Source organism: Salminus brasiliensis, chromosome 2, assembly GCF_030463535.1.
Source record: "Salminus brasiliensis chromosome 2, fSalBra1.hap2, whole genome shotgun sequence".
In the NCBI taxonomy this organism is placed as follows: Eukaryota; Metazoa; Chordata; class Actinopteri; order Characiformes; family Bryconidae; genus Salminus; species Salminus brasiliensis.
In genome coordinates this window covers 18702514-18722144 of record NC_132879.1, presented here as the reverse complement: position 1 = coordinate 18722144, position 19631 = coordinate 18702514, and the positions used below count along the sequence as shown (strand labels likewise).

Genomic DNA, 19631 nt, shown 5'->3' with positions numbered 1-19631 from the left:
ATTCTTAATGTACTGTTTCTTAGTTATAGCAATATTGATCTTTTAATAACAAGATCACAAAGGGCTATAGCTATGGTTATGGTTACATTTTGCAATATATACATAGAGTAATATATAAGCATATATATACATACAGTACAGAGTACTGTGCAGAGGTTTTAGACACCCAAGCACAATATCTGAAACCATTTAACCAGCAATGAGAGTGTTTTTACTTGAACAAACACCAGATCACACTAACACAGATATAAGTAAACACAGATGCAGTAAAAAGCAATGAGAAGTTATCATTTTGAAGAAAGCTAGTTTGATGAACAAAGCTCACCTGACTTCACATATTTAAGCACAGATATACCAAACCAGTTGTTGGACTATAAATAATACTTGACTCCCATGAGGAGAGCATTACGAATGTTTTATTGAACACATTGATGTGACGCCACTACTTTTTGTACTCATTTTTAATTTGTATTTAAACTAATATTAGTGTTTTACTGAGCAAGAAACACTTACTGCCCAGATAAGGAGCGTTTTCGTAAAAGGTGCGTAAAACTCCAGCACAGTACACTAGACTGCACAAAGTGTATTTATAAAATATATAGCAGCAATATTTTCACACTATGACCTTTTGTCCACACCACAAAGCCCTATTAGAAAAATATGAAATGCCAGGAGATGACAGGAGAAACCCAGAACAGCCCCATGCTGCACAAGCCATCTGCATTATTCAGACGTGCCTCCCCAAGCACCAGCTCACATCACCCAGGCCACGGCCCCTGCCGCCTTGCTGCTATCTGCACTGACCATCAGCTGTGCAGCAAACACACACTGCCCACCCTTCTAGCCCTAGAGTGGAGAACCCTGCTAGGGCACCTGTAAGACCACTGACACGAAGCCAGTACAACTGTGATGCACACTCAAGTACATAACACTATGGACTGTTGTGCCGAGATCACCTAACACAAGTCGCAAAAATAACAGCATGAACAAAAACAACAGAAAAATCTAGCAAATGTGTAGCCTCTAAGTTACAGACTTTCAAACCTGGTCCTGATCTCCTGTCCTGCATATGTTTTGTGGTGTTCTGCTGTAATGCGACCCACTTCAACTCAAGAAAGGTTCGGATCAGGTGTGTTGGGAGGAGGAAAAACACTAAAATGTGCAGGACAGGGGGTCATCCAGGAACCACTGCTGTAAATCAACTAGTGACTAAACAGCTGGAAGGTTTTTGGTCAAGTGAGTCTTTATTTCAGTACCATTTTTAACCAGCCCTCATCAACTTGCCATCTCCCCTCTGGGACTTCCCCATTTCCACTATTTTAAGAACTGTTTAAGTCTGACCATTACTGTATTAGCTCAACACAGTCAACAAGAGCAGCAGATTTTCAAACCTGAGCCACTTATATAATAAGCTAATACTTCATAATATCATTTTTAATTTGTTGTGTTCATAGTGATGTTCATAACTCGCCCTAACAATAGTAATGTTACCGACACTAGGAGGGTAAGAACCTAGCACCTGTCCTATGGCATTGATGCGGCTTTTAGGAAAACGCCGGGTCCCCAGCTCCAACCAACCAACTAATATACGCCTGTGCCGGCCAACATCGCCTCGGGAGTAATGAGGGGAGAGAGAGTCATCTACCCACCTCAAGAGAGCATGGCTTTCTCGCTCTCTGGCCGCTGATGACAAAACGGCATGATTGAGAAATTAACTTGTGACCCCCGGGCCATAGTGGTAGCACATTAGACCACCCAAAGCCCCCATTTTTTCAGTTTTATTTGTTTAGTTATGTTAATAACATCTCTCAATAGTGTTAAAATGAAGACCAAAGGTCCCCACATTTAAATATGTAAAAGCCCTAGAATCTGGCGAGTGCACCAGTGCTTGAACACTGATCATACAGCCCATCTCCAACTCATTACCTACATGCATGTACTTCACTGATAAGTAAGAACAGCAGGTACATATCCATGAGCACCACTGGGGTTAATAAGTAATGAACACAGTAATGAACCTTCTTAGAACAAGTATGATTCAGGATCAGCAAGTCCTTCCAGTTTCATATGCACGTTCATGTGCACTAGCTGCTGAATATCAGCTAAGAACGCGGCTGCAGGTAGGATGGTCTCCAAATTAGGAGTAACCTATGTGACAGACCAGAAGGATCCATCATATATTTAGACAGTGTAGTTGCAGCTGCAGTGACATCAGCAGCATTACAAAAAAAAGAAAATCCATTTGGTTTATATATGTGTATATATATATATACACATATACACACACACAACCTGCCAGCGAGATGTGATTTAGTGACAGCATTAAGATATACGGTCGTGCAGTCAGCACTCTTGACCTGCGCAGTTTGGGTTTCCCTGAGCACGTTCGTTACATTTTAACATGTTGACAGCTCTGTCTCCTGTCCCTCTGGTGTGTGCTCTGAGGACGGCTCAGTGGATCTAAGCCAACAAAGCATGTGTCAAATTTCACCTGAGAGGCAGAAACAGCAGCCATTTATCATAGCTAGTGGATTCTGTTCTGGCCTTGTGCGTTAAAATGTGATTCATATTCGGTCACTTGAGACTAACTCCTGATTTCTGGTAGGCTATTTTTTAACCCCAGAATCTTTCACACAAGAGATGATGGGAAGCACGTTTCTTGCTGTTTTACAGAGCACCGTGAGAAAGCAACTTCGTCTTGGAGCAACTTGTTTCAGGTGCTCCAGGACAGAGCCTGGTTTTAGTCTTGAGAGCATGGAATCCCTTTGAAAAAGGGATTTATTTATAGATACTGAGTCACCAACTTGCCACTTGGGCATCTTCTACAGAATATTTTTAAGATCTAACCCTAATGAGCCACACCTGTCCCACATAATCTGTGTTTATTTAAGGATTCATGATATTACTGGAGTTCAAAACAATATTTTAGCAATTTAATGAACCCCAGAAGCAGAGTGTTTATGCAACAATGGGCTACCGTGACTGCTTTATAAAACAAGAATAAATGTTTTGATTTTCTGTACAGATAATATAATAGATTTAATCCCAGTTTCCACATTTTATAAATCATTGAATAATTTTATACATTTTATAAAGCATTAGCAGATACATATGTGAAAAATATTAGATATCAGCATCACCCAACACTTTATTTTATATACCTAAAGCATATAACTAAAGTCACTACTAAGCAGTTGTCTAATGCAGTGGGTCTTAAACCAGTTCTCAGGTACCTCACACTCAATATAAAATGACCAAACCTAAAAACCACTTTATGTGGAAACAAATAACTAAACTAGGTTTATTCAAATCAAACAGTAACTTTGAATAAGATATTCAATATAAAATATAGAACTAATTAAATTGTCGGTTAATCCAAGTTTGTAGGTTAAACAGAGAAACCATTTTTTACAGTGAACTTCAGATCCATAATAAGATAAGATAACATTTTATTAGTCCCACAGTGGGGAAATTCTCAGTTCAGTTGATGCTGGGCTACCGTTATTAAATATTCATTTTTGAACATTTTACTGCTTTTGTACTCCTATATACATATATCCATATATATACATATATTTTTCTATGTAATGCTAATAATAAATATAGTCCTAATGTTTACATTATATTAATGGTTATGTACTGGCATTCATATTAGGATATCAGCATAGAGCAAAATCTAGGAGCATAAAGGACCATATGGAGGTCCTCAAGAATTGATTTCAGAACCATTGCTCTAATGCATTTTAAAGGGAGACATGATCTAGATCACCCTTTAAATAAAATAGTTTTTTCAAAATTGCTAAAAATTGTTCCACCATTTTATTAGGGCATGAGTGAAGGCACTGACCTTACAACACTATGATGTGTTCTGTATTGTATTAGTTACTACCTGCCTCTTAAAGCAACACATTTGTATTACTCTTAGTCATGAACCAGTGCCACACTTTCAAGTTCTCAAGCCTTTTGTGTCCCTGTCTTACCCGAAGGCCTTTTTCTTTAGGCTGTAGTGCAGACTGTATGTCCTACAGTCCAGCCTGTCGGTCTGCCTTCGCCCTAGGCGGCCACTGAACCATCTGTCAATAGCAGCTCAATGGAACATTCGGCAGCAGGGATTACCACGAGCTTAGAAATGGCCCGGTTTGTCGCAGCATAGGAAGTCCTATTCTTGTACTTCAATGCTAGCTGGGTCTATCTACTGTACTTAACACTGACCCATTTATAAAGCATGCTAGGCAAATTCAGCAGGGCCTTCCGCTGATGTAATCTGAAGTGGACCTAGCATTGTGCCAGGGGGGACACACCATTATCTATGCGTGGATGTGTGCTACCCATCCATTTATGCCCTCTTTCACTTCCTTCCTTTATTCACCCTCACAATGGACTACATGGTGGCCTTTGGTTGTACTGAGGCTGCCGCCCGGGGCCATGCCAGGAGTCTTGAGCGGGTGGATGGCGGGGGTGGGGGGGTGGATCAGGGTGTTCAGTTGGTTGTACAGAAGCACTGCACGTGCCTAGCCTGTGCTCTGCCAGTGGCTACACAAAAGAGGATGATGTCATGCTTAACCAATAACAAAGAGACTCTAGTGTCCACCCCGTCCCACCTCCCTCCCTACACCCAGATAGCTCCAGCTTTATCCAGGCCCTGCATTAATCACAGGCATTATCCTCTTTACTGAGGAAGATAATGCAGGCAAGCCAGCCCCAGGCCTCAGCCAGGGAGAGGGAAGGGAGCACGGAAAGAAAAAGACTTGCCACTATGCTACGTTCACGTGGCACAGGGCTCTGCCAGCAGATCAGGCCCAAGAAGAAGGTCTGCTACCCTTTGGGAACCAAATGGCAAACAAAGCCCTATGCCGGCACACCACGATACACCAGGCCAAATCCTCCTCAAGCGTCTGCTAGCCATTAGCTCTTAGAAGTGAGGTAACCCAAAATAATGTAGTTGGTGAAGAAGAGGAAGTGGTGCTTGTAATGTTACCAATTTTGATTAATGGATGAGGAATTAATCCTGCAAGCACATAGTGAAACGACCCCATTCTTCGCACATATGTTTTACAGGCCTTTCGTGCTCTTTAGCAGAATGGGGCACCTGCACCTGGGGTCTATGTCAGTGATGAAATGGAGAAAGAGGAACTGCGAAAAGAACATGGGTTAACCAGATAAGCATGAGGTGGACTGCATGCACAGCAAGTCAGGCAATCATGCTTAAAATTTAATATGAGGAACCTGAAAAGTGATCAGCAGTCTGATCTGTACCATTTTAAAGGCCTGTGTTGCACTGAAACGGCACGAATGAGTCATGCAACCTATAAATACATAAATATCCACTGATGATATGCATGTATATTAATATACGCATTAATCCATGATGCAAATCAATTTCCCCATCAGTAATGTGATTAATGGTGCGATAAATCAATATATGCACAGGGCGCCAAGGCTTTGTCTAAGTAGGCCTGCTTGCGGATCTTTTTTCAGCATGGTCGTGAGCTCATCGGGTGCATACACGCTACCACAGTTTGAGCCGTTCTGATGACACATGTTTCTGCTTGAGTTTTCCCACCAAGTTCCTTCAGTTTCACTGAGCCCCTAACAAACAAAGTCTTTGCATGCCAGCTCGCATGGGTGGAAAAAATGATGTCATATTCAATGCAGATGTCATGGAAAGTGCAAGTGTCCGATTTCTAAACCACTGATAAGCAATAAACCTACAGCGCTCCTCCAAATATAGTACACTGGGAGGATCAAGTGCACCTCCTCAGCAGGGGACTAGAATCAGACTGCACCCATGCTTTCATGTCTCAAACTACTTGCAGACTACTAATTACATTTAATTACAAAGCTGCCATGAGGATAGTGTCAAATACTGTACGCGCATAGGAATTTGTTTTATTTTGCAGGTGGGTGCCAAAAGAGGGGCTCTTCAATGGGTGTTCGCAAGTAAACAATAATTCATTGTAATATTGCAATGTGAAAAGGTCAAAGAAAGTTCAAAGAAAACTGAAGGCAGCCACTGTGTACTAAGAGTGTAATACCAAATCAATACGTTTGAGTATCGTAACAGTATGTTTTACAATACTGTAAAAAATATATCACCATATTGCAATAATTTGAATCTTGTTAAAATACAGCCCTACAGGAAAGTTGATAAAAGTTTCAACTACAGCTCCCTGCACTTCTTAGATCACCGTTGTATCAAAAAAACTCATTTCTATGCTTGTTAATGTTTTTAGACCATTTGAAAATCTCTCTTTTCATTGTGTAAACATTCAGAACTGATGGACCAGTTGTCAAACAGTTCACAGTTACTTTATCGTATTTATCACCTTAATTACTATTCTGTTCGTTAATCTCAGATTCTCCTTTAAAAAGAAAAGGTTTTGCTACGACAGAATTTCCAATCTCACACTCCTGCCATACCTTGACCTTGCCATTGGGCTGCAGGAGCTCAGTGACTGACACCTTATCCTGCTGCAGTCTCCTCTTCACCAGCTTGGAGCAGCAGACGTTGACGGCGCCGTGCACGTGGGAGGCATTGTACTCGGAAAAGGTGCGGCTGTCAATGACCAGCAGGCGGCCGGCCCCGCGCTGCAGCAGCCCGGCCAAACGCTTGATGTCCATGACACTGCGACGGCCCTTCTCCCCCGCCATGGAGGTGCTGCTGAGCCCAGGCAGCGCAGCTCCGGATGGGGCTCACTCGCCCAGAGGAGGACCGGGGCAGAGGTGCGGCTGGGGGAAGGGCAGGCTGGTCAGATCACCGCAGCAGCAGCTTGGGGACTGACCTCACGGCTGCCATGCTCTCTGTGGAAACAGAAGGGGACAATTAGGAACTACGAAATAAAAACATGAGCTAAGCAATGCTGCACGCATTCTTGATTCCTGGTCAAAAAAAAGAGAGAGAGCGTCATCACACACAACGTTCTTTAGAAACATGAGGTCATTAAATGGCATGCACCAGCAATGTGAGTTTGACAAGAGCAGTCATTGTCAAAGGTTTGTCGGTAAAAGAAAGAAAACAATAGCGACCAGAATTATGTTAAGCTACAGATGAGTGTACGTGTGCGTTTGTTGTTGGATTTAGAAATGCTTTTGTTTGCCTGCTCGTGAAACAGGAACCAGTAGAGGTGGGCTAAATTAAGCTCAGGGAATTTCAAAGCTCCCTGATGAGCAGGCCGCACCGCATACACTGTCACGTTACAGCTTCAATAACTTCACCAAACGCTTGCACTCCTCTCATCTCTCCCATCAGCTAGTATTAGAAAGCCTATTCTTATCCCAGTGGCAGTCAGAGCATGGCCAAACTGATTTCCATACAGAGTGAACAAAAGTTCTCATAACAAATTTGCATGATGACAGTGCATATTTTTTTCCTCTCTTACTGGCGAGTGTTACAGTAGGAAACACAGCCTGCAAACCACACTTAAACATTTCAGCATTTTTGCTACAGTGTCAGTCCTGTGCCAGAATCAGAGATCATTCTTCATTTAATTCCTTTCCAGTCCAGTTCCAAAACAGCCATTAGGTATAAGATTATTCTAAAAGAGGTTAGATAAGTTAATCCAAATCACAAGAAATACAAACTGGACTGCAACAAATGGAACCTCAAATAACCTCGCAAGACCTGGTAGACTTCCACAACTGCCCATCAGATAAACAGCACTTAAAACTTGTATCTTCGAGCGAGAGAAGAAAATCAAGCTCCACTCTCGCTTCAGAACAGACACCTTCTACAGATGTTTCAGCCCATCCTTCCACTGTGAGAAGACGACTCAACACTGTGGGTCTGCAGGGATGAGGAGATGAACAGCAAGCTTAGATGGAGGAAAGAAAACAGACAAAAAAAAAGAACATTCAATCCAATCAAACAAAGAAGCTGCTCGGGGTCCCAGAACGGCGGACTGGCCACCTTAACGTCATTAAATGAGTTTGGTTTATTTATACTTGGCTTACTTGAGGAGCAGACAATGCTCCAACCCCTGAGACTGAGGTGTGGAAACATCTCCCAGCAGATTTCTGCAGAAAAACAAAAAGTGAAGTGTTCTGAAACGAATGAAAGCAGTAATGAAGGTAAAAGTGTGTGTGCACATATACAGACATATATTTAGATCTAAAACACATTTTTAAAAGTCTAAACTCTTACTAGATAAGTGTCGAAATTATCTGTATTTCATTACTAAATCAACAATAGAATTCGAAAAGAAAAAGATTGGAGTTTAGGAGGTATTGCATGCCACATAACGGCATACTATGCATTCAAGAAGGCATCAGAAACATGATATTATTGGCTTTTATTAAGATCCGGCCTCAGTGGTGGTAATATACAGTACCATCACCTGATTCATTTTTTTACTGGGTTTCTCTTTGAGGGGACATGCATCGCACACAGTCAGAAGGCTCTTCCATCAATGGTGGATGTAGCCCACCACTTACTGCTAGGCGCACGCCACCAACAGACACTTAAACTTGGCTAACAGCGTTTGGTTTTACTGGAGTGGCCACCACCACTCTGTCTGCTCCTTATGATACCACTTCACTCTACTCAGCTATCCAGATAAAGATGGCAGACAAAGGCAATACGTGGGACAAGTGCACTTACGTCCTGCCAAGTAACAAGAGTGGCTCCGTGAGTGTGTGGTTCCCCCGAAAGATGATAAACTAAAGTTTCATAGTCACCTCACACTCTAAAAGTCATGCAAGTGTGACTCACACGTTTCTGAATGGAGTAAGCAACTATGTGAGAGGAGTGTCTTGTAGGCCAGTAAGGGCTTCACTCAATCAGAAAGCATTCGCCTGCCTTATAGCTCATCTAACACGCCAGTCATAAAAAATACATGCCTTTGGCTGGCTCCGTCCTTCTCTCCCTTCCTAATGGAGACTTAAGCACAGCTAAAGAGAAAGTGTAGAGAGATAAGCTTTCTCGTGATCCAGGCAGGGATCACCACTAACGTTGGAACTGGTTGGAATTGAGACTTATAAGGAGACAGATACTTCCTTAGAGTGTTAAGAGTTTCCTCAAGAGAGCTAAAAACGATTATTGTGCCTCAGTGAGCAGCGGGGCAGGGCGAGCATGGCAGACAATAACAAGCACTACAGTGCAATAGAGCTGCTGGATAAGCAGAAGCTGAGGACAAGCTTCTGCTTCAGCTTTGCCTTCATATACAGCATCACAGCAGTCCACCACATACACCATACACAGCCAGTCAGTCTCTCTCGCTCTGTCTCTCCCTCTCTGCAGAGAGTGGTGTTGGTTGGCTGGGGGGTGGGGGGGGGTGGGGGGTGGGGGGGTAATGGGTGATGTTATGACAAGAAAATCTGCAGTACCATGCAGGGAGAGTGTGTGTTGTGTATATGAGTGAATGAGGCAGAGTGGAAGACAAGTCACATTGCGACAGACCAACAAACAAACAAAACAATGCCTAGTTTCTCCTAAATGAAGACAAAAACAGCTTAATGTTTAATTTTAAAGTCATTTTAGACCATTTCTATGATCATAAAATGCATATATTTTAATAAAACATGCTTCTAAATGGTACACTTCAACAAGTGACACTGTGGGTCCCTTTTCGGTGCCATATAGGAACATTCCCACCCCCAGAAAGAGTTTCTCCATCATAGAGAAAAGCTGTTGAACCAAGCAAAGGCCCATTTGTGCATTCACATGGTTCTTTGAGGTTGTTATGGTTGTGCATATTCCTTAAAGCCCAACCTGTACAAGCCCAATTTCAAAAGGGTATACACGGTCATATTCAAACTCATACCTGATCATATATTTTTATAATATTACAAGACAAGATCCATCAATTCTCTTTTTTAATCTCAAGACTTTTTTTATGATTTCAGCATCCTACGTACCACTGTGCTCACACACCACACCCTCAGACAGCAGTGGGGTCTTGATTAGGCAGGATCTGTCAGAAGAAAAAGCCGGATAGCAAACAGGCTAAAAGTGACTACTTGCCCAGTAGCAGCATCATCCCTTACCTCGTCTCCTATTGGCCAGGCTTGATTTTTGAGCTGGAGTGATTTATCTAGCTGAGACATTTTAAGTCAGAAAATGAAAGCTAGCCTTCTTTTTCAGTAACTTTCTGTCTCGGCTCCTTATAAACAAAGCCCATGCTGGGTGGCTGCGAGCCCAATCTGCGGCAGCACAGAGCAGAACTGCCTAGTAACCAGCCTCACACAAACAGCATCAGCAACATGGACGCCTGCGCTGTGATGCTGAGCGCGCGCGAGCTCTCCCTGCACCACACGCGCGCGCGCACACACACACAAACACACACACACACATACAAGCTCCAGCACCATCAACAACAATTCACAGTAGACTCTCTAATGGAAACCAAATCATCCGCGCGCCAAGATCATTCCTGTTCACCACATATTAGCAACACACAACCTCACGAGCGAATGTAGTCTCTGCATGCCAGTCCTGCTCCTCTCTGCACAGGCACCGCGCATTCTCACCTTGGCTAACGGCCAGCTCGAGCGCCCCTAGCCCCTAGCCCCGCTGCTCATCTGATCGATGCGCTCACGAGCCCCCCTGCGGTGCGCCTGGGCTGCTGGAGCCGCCGGGACGCGCAGGACTGCCGCTGCACGCGAATAATGGCGCTGCTTCTGCTTCACAACACAGCCTGTGTGTGGTGGTGGTGGTGGTGGTGGTGCTAGTGGTGGGGTGGTAAGGGAGGGGGGCTCGAGGCTGGGCTTTGCACGAGGGATGGACCATAGCTCTCCTTTTCTTTTCAGTTCGATGCAGTCGTTACTAACTCGATACTAATACCGATCCTGAGACCGTTTAACAAGTGTTCTGCACACAACGAAACTTGTAATAATGTAGAGATCATTTTTTAGAATAATGTGTATACTAATGTGGGACACCCAAGTTATATTTGGTGCAGGTCGTCCTCAAATAAATAAATAATAAATAAATTAAACTATGGGTTAACGCAAGATGTAATGACGTGCGATCAATATCACGTGACATCTCAAACGTCCAATCTTAGGTTGGAGTGGCGCAATTCAGGAAGCACCCCAGTGCAATGCAGCTCCCACGTTAGGCTAATTCACTCTACAGTGCTGTGCAAAAGTCTCACACATTGTTTAAAACGATGCAGTTCAGCCTGTGTAGAATTAAAAGCTCTGTTTATCTTGGAAGACTTGACTAATGAGAGTTTGGTACACAGATCCAACATGAACTGTGAACCTCAAACATGGGCATCCCCTCCTTTGAAAGCAAACCCCACACCAGCAAAACAGGCCAATTCTAAAACTCTATACAGTTTCCTGACAGACCTTTAATACATTAACACCCCCACCGTTCACTCCAACAACCCGCTCTCCAGCCCGGGCAGCTGCACAACTTCAGCACTTCTGCAGGTAATAGTGAAGACCACCACCACCACCACCACAACAACAACAGAGCAACGGCTAAGAAAATGGCATGTACTGTACACAGTCTGATGCCAGGACCCGAAATGCCACTTGATCGCAGCTCTGCCTGATGCCACTGGCTGTGGAAGGGGACGTGGAAAGCAAGTAGGTAAGCAACTCAGAAAGTGAGTAGGTATCCATGCTAGGCTAAAAGCTTACCCTAGACACCTTACTTTGCCATAGCGCCTCCTCTCCCATGTCTGGTCCCTCAAAAACAAGCTGGACGACCTCAGACTACAGCTAACCACAGCTGCACGTGTGACTTTACAGAGACATGGCTTCATTACAGCATTCCAGATGGGGTAATTCAGGATATCAGCACTATCAGGTGAGACTGTGTGGCAGTGGCGATCTGTGTGTTTCCACTAACGATTAGCAATGCAGGTATAATTGCAAAAAATATATATTTTGACATGTAGACTCCGCATTAGAGCTCATTGAACTACTCATGAGCTTGCCATAAACAGAAAATCAGTGTGTTTTTCATTCAAATGCCAAATCAAAAGGTAGTACATGGGCGTGTGAAACCACATCTGGGCATTTTTTTGGCCAGACCAAAGTCACACACTATGTAGACCTCAGGAATCCTATGGCACATTTAATAAAGGGCTGATTAGCTACACACACATCAAATCACATTATCTGCATTTATTCTAATGTTCTAATGTTTTTTTGAACAAACAAACATTTACTGAGATATATAGGACGACATGTTTTCTTTGATGGCCTATGTTTCTCAAATGTTTCCACAGTGCTGTAATAGTGCTGTAATGTAAAACAACAGAACTCAGAGAAGTGTGTTTCTCTTCTTTGCAGCCATCAGCACTGTTTGTGTGTGTGTGTATGTATATATATATATATATATATATATATATATATATATATATATATATATAAGGTATGGAGAGTGAGAGTATAAAAAATCCATTTAGCAGAAAATAGCAGAAGTGATGCAAAAAGACATTCTTTTTCTATTTTTACACACAGATCAATTCCCAAAAAGAAACGTTAGACTCAAATGTGTCGACACCACAGTATTGAGCGGCCCACCCCTGCTGTGCACTGCAGTTTGAGAAGGAGAAACAAGGAAAGACTGAGATATGTGTTCTCCCACGGTCTCTTACATGCACTACCATCACCCCACCCAGTGGCTCATACACAGTCCCTGATCAATGAGGAGCAATAAGGAACTTTTGGGGTGTTCATTTTTTATTGATAATGAGCTTATTCAGTGGGGAAGCAGGCTGCATGCTAACTAACCCCTAGTACTGCACACCAGGTGCAGGACTTTATAAAGTGCTGGTGCAGACACTCAAGTGCAGACATGCTGAGGTTCTCTGGTTGCTATGACAACACAGAAAGCTAAAAAAAAAAAAAAAAAGTGACTGGACACAGAGATTCTGCGGGTTGTTACTCTGGCATCACAGCTAGCAACAAAAAGCCTGGGGCTCGTGTCTCATTGATTATTTGTTGCTGTTATTTTCAAACACTGCGTGATGACACTGGAATATTATTAGAGATATGGATTTCTCACTTAGGAATGAAATACATGCAGATGTAGATGACATTATGTACTTAATAAATAGGAATATTCAACATATGACAATATTAATGTTCCTGTTTACTCTTTTTGAAAGATGTGTTATAAGGAACTGACTGCATGTGTCTTATTAGTTTGTATTAAGCCTTGGAGTGTTAAGAGGTTGAACCAGAGAGCTGTTACTGTTGTGTTAAATCTATGTTATGGTTGAGTTTGTATTTTGATTAATGGCTTCTCATTAATTATAAAATATTTATTATTTAACTTTAACTTATTATTAAAGTGGCAGTCTTTTTTATGAGTTAATCTTTTAAACATATGTATATATTTGATTAATTAAATGCAGTAGTATTCCTCTGTGAAAAATGGGACCAAATACTGTTATACATGGTATCAATTTGCTTCTGCAAGATCTGGCTTTTTACGGCTTCACGTAGCTACGTCACATGCACACGTCCGGCACATGACGCTGGTTACTAATGGTGCTAATTTAAACAGAGCAGTTGCTGTGGACTTTGTAATGTAGTGTACATTACAGTATAGTACAGTACAGGTGTATTACTTGTATAGCAACTTGTTTGTTGACTAATCTCAGAGAATTTCCAGCGCTTTCCTCGCTGCCGTTTTGTAAACACAACCTATCCGACCACCTAAATAGATACTCGAGTGAGTGGAGGCTTTATATAACTTCTGGACACATGCAAACCAGCTGTACTCTTATAGCCAGTGTGTTATCTGTTGCTCAGTGAATGCCGCTTTTTATTCCCATATCATATTTTGTTTTCTATGTTTGTTGGATGTAATTGCTCTCTACATTGTGACAGTCCTTAATAATACATGAACAAATCAACATGCCCAAAAACACAGAATACTACTGTAGATATACATGTTTTTTTCTGTAGACACTGACAGTATGTATCATGCTCATAAGAATGACTACCATATATAATTCTCTCATCCTTTGAAAACATTTGCTTCACCAAATTCTGACTGAGCTCTCTCTGAATGCTCCACTCTGAACTACTCTACTGATGTAAACAGTCAGATTCATCCGCTCTGAAAGGAGACTGCACCACAACGCACGTTTAAAAGTACTCTTCCACATGCTTGGTTCAGTTACACATTTTCACCAGAGAGGTCTCTAAATCCCCAAAATGTACGTACTGTCGCTTTTACCTTTTGAACCCTAGGTTTATTGTTCTGTTATAAATTCTAATCCAGATTTGGCAACAGTTCAGATCAGATCAGAAGTCCCACATGGTTCTATTTTAGGGTCTATGATTAACCATGTCAGGATTTAAACAGAATAGCTAACCATGAAGAGTATTAATAAGAAGAAATTTCAGAAAACATGAGCTGAAAAGTTTTAATTATTTTTTTGTAAGTGTTTTGCATTTTTTCCTTAATGTTAGAATATAAACATATGGATGTTAAGTACATGCCTCAGCTTCTTACCACATAATTTTAACATCTTTAAACATCATTTTACATATTATTTTTTTATTCTAAATTATGTTCTAGCATCTTGCAATAAGCTGACCAGTACAACTGTATCTGAACACAAACAAAATAACGGTTCCTCAAATGTTATTGACATGAGGTTGGATGTAGGAGAAGCCTGTAACTGATTACCTCTGCATACTATAAAAGGTATGGTACGTTCCTTTAAGATTTCTTAAACTTAAAGAAAAGGTTTGTCACACATCTCATTTATACAAATCTTATGACTGTTGACAACAGAAAGACATCTGGTTGGTGTGTCAAATCTATACAGATTCTTACAGGTATTAACTGTGACAACCCACTGATCTGGGCTTTAGTGATCAACTAACAAACAAACAAACAAACATTATCTATTCAAATCCCAACAGAGTTGCCTGGACAACAACAAATGAGCACTAGTGGTAGCTGTCTACTAAAGGCCCTTGATTCATTTATGCTGATTTAGGTTCAGGTTGCCAAGACAGTGGCAAATGACCACGAATGCTAGCTGTCTGTTAAAGGCCTATGGTTAATTTGTGCTTATTAGGCTCAGGTTGTCTGGACAGTGGCAGCTGACCAGTAGTGGTAGATGTGTGCTATTGGCCTTTGATTTGGGTGTGTGTTTTTTTTTGGGCTGCCTAGATGAACAGCCCAAACAGTCACTGAGTCAGTCTATTTATGTAGAGCATCAGATTGAGATCAAATACCACAGGCAGTTTAGTAAACATCAGAACATGGGACCTTTCATACACTCTGCACTAACAACAAGCACTTTGTCTCAGAAAGTGACATAAGTAACTCTACGGGCTGTGGTGGTCTTCTCGTGGTTCCTTGAACTACTACATGAACTAAGAAAACTTACAAATACAACAGACTGTATATGAATAAAACAGGCTGCCCCTCTTATAAACAGGCTGCCCCTCTTTATTATATATAAAAAGATGAACACACGCAAAAGAAAGGTTCCTAAATGTTTCTTTAAAATGTTTTCCCACCCCCAAATGCCATCTAGATTTATGTACTACTATCCACTACTCAACTAAGAATACTGATCTACCATGTTATGCTATTCACTGCTATGTACAACCGATCCCAGATCTGCATTCGTACACTGAGAAGTTGGTCAGATCCGTACAAAAATATAGAATTCAGCAACACCCGCCTACATCATCTCTGTTCTCTATTTCTGCATGTGGACTGATTCCCATTCGCTTAGTGAATAGTGATAGGTAGCCCCCCTGAGGAGCTAAGCCCTGGCAGCTAGTGAGATTAACAGTCTCTGCAGGGTCAGCATATTGCACATTTCTACCCTGCACTGCCAATGTCCACTCCAAGCCTTCATCTTATGCACTGCAGCACTGTGCTTTGTTGATAAAGATACCTAGGCCATAAAGCTTGCTCAGAAACAACAGAAACGGACAGTTGTTTTATATATATATATATACATACATATATATATATATATATATATATATATATAGAGAGAGAGAGAGAGAGAGATAGATATAGATAGATAGATAGATAGACATATGTTTGTAAATAAGATGTGCACAACTCTGGGTTCTGCAATATCAACACATAGCAAGTCTGTGTTTTAGCAAGATGCTATTTTTTTGCCAAATGCCAAAATCACAATAATAAGCAACCTTTAGTCGCAGTCACACAAAAACCTTGTATCTCCATTTTTATCATTTCCCACATTTTAACATACTGCAAATCTGGCAGTTGTTCACATTGTGTCCAAATTTCATGATGCATGGACCAATAGATATGCTCCACAATGACTTTCAATTGACGTCCATTGAAAGTTAGGAAGGTTTTTTTCCTCCGGTGAAGTTACCATTCTGGATATACAAGGTTTTTGCCGGACTGCGCTGAAAGTTAATTAAACATTTTGTTGATATACACACAAACGCAGCAACAGCCATTCATCTAAAACCGTTTATGCCAAGTCTCCTATTCAGGAACAACTCTTCTACCTACAGCCAAGAGAGACAAAGCAAAGCTAGTATGTACTTTGTCCTCCAATATGTTTTATGAGTCTAAATATAGGCCTAATAAAAGACAAACAGCTTATAAACCAAATGAGACGACTTATAGGAACTTGTCCTGTTAGCTGTCATGTGAAACTGAAAAGCTGGTGCACACAGCGAACATCAATAGTTCCGCATCAGATAGTATCCAGATAGTGTAGTCCCATAGGCCAAACTAATTAGATGTGACATCGGAGCATAATCCAATGTTACCGTGTACAATGAGTGGACAGGGAATACTGTAAATACAAGTATCACAACAAAGCCATCCAACCCTTCAGTACACCACCACCACCACCACATTGACTGAAACGGTTACTAAAATAAGTGCCTCACAGGTATACAGCACTACAGTCTAGTATTGAGTAATATTATCTTTTTACATTGGCTGATTAAAGGCCCAAGATTGGACTGTATGGACTAGGGAGTGAACAGTATGTCTTGAATGTTTACTTGCTATATCAAATTCTTTTAGTTTAAGAATTTAAATTTTCGGTGTATTTTTTTTTTTACCATTTTAACCATTAAAATTGCTTCCCTTTACAGTTGTTGTTACTGGACCTTTAAGGCTTAAATTTTCACTGTCCAAAAAATAAATAAAAAATCAAATACAACAATAAACATAAGGTAATAGTAATGTTCTTAACCATTTAACATTTAAGGCATTTAGCAGACGCTCTTATCCAGAGCCACTTACAAAAGTTAATATAACAAGTTATTCTGGAGCATTTCCATTGGTTCATTCCCCAGGAACGTGTATTGTGTTTAAATTATGTCAACAAAAAAATGCAATTTTTTTTTGGACAGTAGAAATACATCTAAATGAGCTCTGGTCTAATATTTCAGCACCCTGTGCTGTGCCTCTTTCAAAACACAGCCCAGACTGAAACACTCCTTATAACTTCAACAGCCATATTCCGAAAAGCACATGGAAAACAGGCTGTTTTTGAAGTGTACGGACTCAGAGTCAGTGTCAGAGTCAGTGTCAGAGTCAGTGGTGGCCCGCATTATATGACTTTAACATCATTTACATGCTACATGAAACTCGTATGCACAGTTTCCCATTAGACAGGTCCTTAATTAATTATACACACACTGTAACAAGGACTGTAGTCCGAGGGCGGACAAGCACAGAGACTCTAGAAACTCTGACACAGCAGAATGATGCTCTCCATCCTTTTGCTCAAAGATGGAGGACAGGGATGCTGCAGGACCCAGTGAATGAGTGCCACTGGCACATCTAGCCTATTTCCATCCATTAACAATCTACAGCCTACATGATGTAATCACGCCCGCCTCCACTAAACACAAGAGAACTTCCATTTGACAGCAGCTGCAGCCTGACAGCGCTGGGGAGACTAAGACCCAGGGCGAGGAAGGAGAGCGAGACAGCACCTTAGAGCACTTACAGCCAAGGCACACAACCAGCAAGCAATGCGAGGGCTGATCATTCGCCCCTGCTGTCCGTCCAGTCCTGCTGACCGCAACGCGGCGCTTCGGTCAGGGTGATCAGATGGCGGTCGCCTGGGGGGCTGATACACAATGCACAGTTCTCTCTTTCCCCACCACGCGCACGATCATACCCACCGTACGGTCTCCGGGCTCCGTGGTCTCGCGCCTGTCCGTTCAGCTCGTCTCCATGCAGGACGCAGCGCTCCGTCTGGACGCCATTTGCCAATAAACGTCACTGTTTACTAAGCACGGGGTCCTGGGCGCTCGTGGACTGACACACACACACACATTCACACCACACATACACACACACACACTCTCGCGCACACACACACGCACACACACACACACACACGGCGCGGACGAACTTCCACCGCTGCTGTCACTGAGCATTCAGGCTAGTCAGTCAGTCACGCGCATTATCACTACGAAGCCTCACTCATTCGCCCGCATCGTGTTTGGGCCTCAGGCTGGAGCTGGAGGCGTAAGGCAGCCGGAGAAGGGACACACAAAAAAAAAAACCCAGAAGGTGCACTTAGGCACTAAAAATGAACTGAGGATGAGGTCATGGTTCAGGAGGGGGAAAAATGTGGTTGACGTCACCTCCAGCCAATAAGAGCGCGAGGCTCAGGGCTTGGCTGACGTCAGCGCTGTGATCCGCAGATTAAAGGGCCACAGTGATTTGAGAGGATGCGCAGCTCCGCCTGCTTTACTCGGCTTCTGTAGGTCGCCCTCTGCACGCCGCTGAGGTCTGCACAGCCATGCATTATAATGCATTACAACCGTTATATTGATTATACTGATTAAAGCGTCGTTCATAACCCTATAACTTACACTATTATTATTATTATTATTATTATTATTATTAATATTATAATAAATTCATCAAAACACCCAAAACAAATGAGCATTAACTGCAGCCTAGTAGTCTAGTACTTTCTTTAGTACTTAGCTTTTGTCTGATTTGAGATGTCCCGACGGCGCCACCTCGCGGTGGGCGGTAGGAAGCAACTACTGGGCGCCTGGAGACTTGGTGACATGGTGATTTGGCTCCATCTGCTGGTTCCAGTTTTTTTTCTAATGGGCCTGCAATGAAACCAACATGAGAAGATTTTAAAAGTGAGAGGCTATTAAAAAGCTAAGCATGCCCCAGAATCTCCTGGCGTGTGCGAAAAACCTGGTCATATAAACCACATGTCTAAAAGAATGTAGATGCCATTTTTTATCTAGGTTAATTATTATCAGTCTGTTTAAGGCTTGTAATACAGGACCAGTCATCCGACCCTACTAACGCTTTTGTGGCTGAATGCCATCAGCTCCTTACAGTGATGATCCAACATCTACTGTAAATGCACTAAAAGGACACAGACTCCCTATTAATACCCATATTTATAGAAGAAATGCTGGGTAGGCAGTTGTCTACAGACTTGTCGACTCTGCTGAATAAAAACACAAACAGCACAGACCAGCTCGAATTCCATGCTGGTCTAACTGGTTTAGGTTGGTCTTATTGCGGGTGTGGTGCTGGTTGACCAGTATATATTTGTTTAAAGCACAACAAATGCTGGTTTATGATGATGACCATCTTCTAATTTTAATAGCATTACATACTATTATACTAATAATAGAAGCACATCATGATCTGGAACATTTTCTGCCAGGCATTCAGAGATGTAAAAGGGGCAAAACCATTAAAA

General features: G+C 42.0%; 1 protein-coding gene across 2 annotated transcripts in view; it reads right to left on the bottom strand.

Annotated features, from left to right (window-relative positions):
- Window positions 1-18453, bottom strand: part of dusp8a (dual specificity phosphatase 8a) — a 54490-nt gene extending 36037 nt beyond the window's left edge. Inside the window, exons 1-2 of one of the 2 annotated variants that reach the window (XM_072669458.1) lie at window positions 18070-18453; window positions 6421-6801 (exon numbers count right to left, since the gene is read on the bottom strand). In XM_072669458.1, coding sequence (XP_072525559.1) covers window positions 6421-6651 — 231 coding nt within the window. In that variant the 5' untranslated portion in view covers window positions 6652-6801; window positions 18070-18453. Of the gene's footprint in view, window positions 1-6420; window positions 6802-10464; window positions 10612-18069 lie in introns of those variants that run through there. The other variant, XM_072669466.1, reaches the window with a different exon arrangement.
- Window positions 18454-19631: the final 1178 nt, after the last annotated feature.